The sequence below is a fragment of the Aureococcus anophagefferens genome, assembly GCF_000186865.1.
Source record: "Aureococcus anophagefferens unplaced genomic scaffold AURANscaffold_3, whole genome shotgun sequence".
In the NCBI taxonomy this organism is placed as follows: Eukaryota; class Pelagophyceae; order Pelagomonadales; family Pelagomonadaceae; genus Aureococcus; species Aureococcus anophagefferens.
In genome coordinates, this window is record NW_008705563.1 from 1,112,757 (window position 1) to 1,116,423 (window position 3,667).

Below are 3,667 nucleotides of genomic sequence, written 5' to 3' on the forward strand. Positions count from 1 at the left end.
GCTTGGGGACGGGACCCCGGCGCTCCCCTCGGGGGGGGGGGGGGGGGGCTCAGGCGGAGCGCTCCGCGACGAAGGACGAGAGGGGCCCGTACATCTCCGCGAGCGACGCGCGCTGCCGGGGCTTCGGCGGCGGCGTCCAGCCGTCCGGCTCGTAGGCCGGCGGCGGGTCGACGGCGAGGATGCGGTCGATGAGCTCGTCGTTGAGCGGGTGGCACTCGGGGGACACGGGCTCGTAGACGTCGTCGTCGAAGACGTCCGCGAAGGGGTGCGCGAAGGGCTCGAAGGGCCGCGCCTGGGCAGCACAAGGGTGATTCAACGTCGCTTCAACGTGAGTGTTCCGCGCGCGTGCGTTCCGGAAAACACATCCACGCTTCGAGACCGTTCCGAGAGATGATCGCTCGTCCAAAAATCAGCCAAAACGAGTGGAAAATGGCCGAGATATGAGCCTTTGAAGTTGGGAATTTCGCTCTCTTTTGCCGCCCTGGGCCGCGCGTCGTCGCTGTCGAGCGCGAGGCCGTCGCGCGCGGCGGGCTCGCCGCCCGGCGCGTTTTCGAAGCCGCTCAGGGAGTAGAAGGACGTCGCGCTGGACGTCGAGGCCGTCGACGAGCTCGCGACGCTCGCCGTCGACGACGTCGACGCGTCGCTCGACGAACTCCAGCTCGAGTCGTCGCCGTAGGACTCGCCCGCGTCGCTCGCGTCGTCGTCGGACATGCCGTCGTCGCGGTCCTCGTCGTCGAGCTGCTCCGTGTCCAGGGCGGCGGCCGCGTCGTCGTCGCACTTGAGGCCGAGCGCGCGCCGCTTCTTGAGGGCCTCGGCCATGAGCAGGAGCACGCGCCGCTTGTCGCGGCCCGCGAGACCCGCGTAGCCCCGGAGGTCCCGCGGGCTCTGGATGACGTGCGTGCGCTTCGAGCACTTGGCGAAGGACTCGAAGATGCACTCGGGGTGGTACCAGTGGACGCGCCGCCCGCTCTTCTGCTGGTTCACGCGCGGCGGGATCTTGCCGATGCGGAACTCGCCGCTGAGGAGCTGGCGCTTGCAGGGCCCGTGCTTGCACTTGGACCGCATGTCCGCCGCGTACTCGGCGACGTACTTGTTCTTGCCGATGCGGCCTGCGGGGGGGGGGCGGCGGTTTCTCGCGCGCGCGCGCGCGCGGCGCGCGGGCGGCGCGCCCGCGAGCATGCCGCCGAGGCGGCCGTGGTCCTGCTGGGACCGGGGCTCGTCCTTCATGGCCGTGCGCACGGCCTTGGCGTCGACCCAGCCCCGCTCGCCCGCGACGATCTCCTTGACGCGCACCGCCGACTCCTTGACGCCGTCGCGCGCCACGGGGCAGCCCTCGTCGGACGCGCCCTCCTCCCAGTCCTCGGCCAGCCCGAGGTCGCAGGCGCGCGGCGCCTTGTCCTTGGCGCTGCGGTGCACGGGCACGCGCCGCTGCGGCGCGATGGGCGACGTCGTGACCATGATTTGACGAGAACGCAGGCTGCTGCAAGGAAGTGGTGCCTTACAATTGTAAGCGGCCTCGATCGACCGAGGGCCTCGAGGGTTTAATCTTCAACCCATCTTCACTCGTGGGAGCGTGACCTCCCCAAGGGGATCTTCAACTTGAAGATCCCCTTGACCTCCCGCATCCAAGCGCGTGACTTCAGTGATAAACGCACGCCCGGCTCGCTAAGCCAGCTCCGAATGCCTCAGGCTCACGCTGCCCCCGGGGGCCGACGCCGGACGCCGCCGCCGTCGCGCCGACCGCGCCATCGCTGAGTCGCGGCGCTGCCATCGCTGATCGCTGCCGCGGCGCCCGACACGCATGCCGCAGGACCCGCCCTGCGCCGCCTGCGGCATCGCCGGCGCGTCGCTGCGCTGCGGGCGCTGCAAGGGCGTCAAGTACTGCACGCCCTTTTGCCAGAAGCGCCACTGGCCCGCGCACAAGCGGCGCTGCAAGGTCGGCGGCGCCGTGCTCGACTTCGGCGACGGGCCGGGCGCGGCGCCGCGGCCGTCGACGACGTTCCGCGGCGGCGAGGCCGGCGCGGCCGCGTGGGCCGCCGTCGCGGCCGCGGTCGGCGAGGCGTCGACGTACCGCTGGTCGCCGCGCGCCGACGGCGCGCGGCGCTTCGCCGCGCGCGCGCCGCGGCCCGCGGACGGCGCGCGCGAAATCCGGGGCGGCCGCTGCGTCGCCGCGGACGGCGCGGCGCCCGACGGCTGGCGCGAGGTGAGGGCGGACGCGTCCGCGCCGCTGCGCAAGGCCCTCAAGGACAGCTTCGGCCCGCGCGTCGTCGCGCTCGCGCTCGCGCGCGTCGGCGACGCGCTCGACGACCGCGACCACTTCCGCGAGTGCCTCGCCGCGCTGCCGTCGCTCGCGGCGTGCTCCCTCGAGGAGCTCCAGGTCGACGGCGCGCTCCTCGGCGCGCTGCCGCCCAAGGTCCGCGCGCTGCGCGTGGCGCGGTGCGGCGGCCTCGACGACGCGGCGCTGGCCATGGCTTTAAAATCGCGGCCCGCGCTCCGGCACCTCGACGTCGAGGCGGCGCAGGTCGGCCGCGACGCGCGGCTCCCGGGCCCCGACGCCGCCCGGGAGCTGCGGCAATGCGGGCTGACCTACCTGCGCCTCGCGGGCGACCGCCTCGACCTCGACGCGCTCGGCGACGTCGCGCTCCGGGACGACCTCGCGGCGGCGCTCGAGGCGCTCCACGTCGCGCCCGCGGCGCCGGCGACGGCGGCCTTCGTCGACGGCGTCGCGCGGTGCGCGCGCCTCGCCGACGTCGCGGGCTTCCGCTTCCCGCGCGGCGACGTGCTCTCGCGCGACGGCGCGCTGCCCGCGGCCGTGTCGAACCGCCTGAACCGCGTCGCCGTCTCCGTCGACGACCTCTGCCGCGTCGACGTGTCGCCCGCGGACGCGTCGACGGTCTTCGGCGCGACGCGCTGGGCCGAGCTGTCCCACGTGGCGCTGCTCGGCGACGACGACGCGGGCGACGGCGGCGACGACGCCTTCGCCGGCGGGCCCTTCGCGTCGCACCTCCCCCGCGCCGCGGAGCTCCGGACGCCGTCCGCCGCCGTCGTCTGGGAGTGCTGGGGCGAGACGCTGCGGGTCCTCGACGTCTCCGCGAAGCTGCGCGCGGGCGACGCGGCGTTCCTCGCGCGGCTGCTGCCGCGCCTCGAGGACCTGTCGCTCAACGGCGCGCTGCCCCGCGACGAGCGCGGCGGCGCCGTCGCCGGCGCGCTCGCGGACAACTGCGCGTGCCTCAAGACGCTCGACCTCTCGCGCCACGCGGCCGGGCCGACGTTCGCGGGGCTCCAGCGCCTCGCGGACGAGCTCCCGCTGCTCACGACGCTCTTCCTCTACGCCGCCCGCGCCGACGTCCTTCCCGTCCGGGATGGGCTTCACGTACTGCACTAGACCCTGCCTCGAGATCCCGGCGAGCCACTCGTTCCTTGTGGACGCGTCGAGCCTCGAGGCACCCACTAGACCGCCGCCTTATTCGCCTTCTTGAGCTTCTTCCGCGGCTTCTCCGCGGGCTCGTCGCGCGCGCGCGCCTTCGCGGGCGCGTCGACGGACGCGGTGCCGTCGAGGAGCGCGACGACGCGCGCGCGCGCGGCCGCGGCCCGGGCGGCCTTGGCGGCCTCGTCCTCCTTGGTCGACTTGCGGCGCTTCAGCTTGAGGGCCGTCCGCGCGGCCGCG

At 74.4% G+C, this 3,667-nt stretch overlaps 1 protein-coding gene across 1 annotated transcript in view; it reads left to right on the forward strand.

Annotated features, from left to right (window-relative positions):
* Positions 1 to 1,465, forward strand: part of AURANDRAFT_70846 (hypothetical protein) — a gene marked incomplete at both ends in the record, with an annotated part of 16,306 nt that extends 14,841 nt beyond the window's left edge. The window contains one exon of the mRNA XM_009035434.1: positions 1,382 to 1,465. Within this exon, the coding sequence (XP_009033682.1) occupies positions 1,382 to 1,465 (84 nt within the window). The remainder of the gene's footprint in view (positions 1 to 1,381) is intronic.
* Positions 1,466 to 3,667: the final 2,202 nt, after the last annotated feature.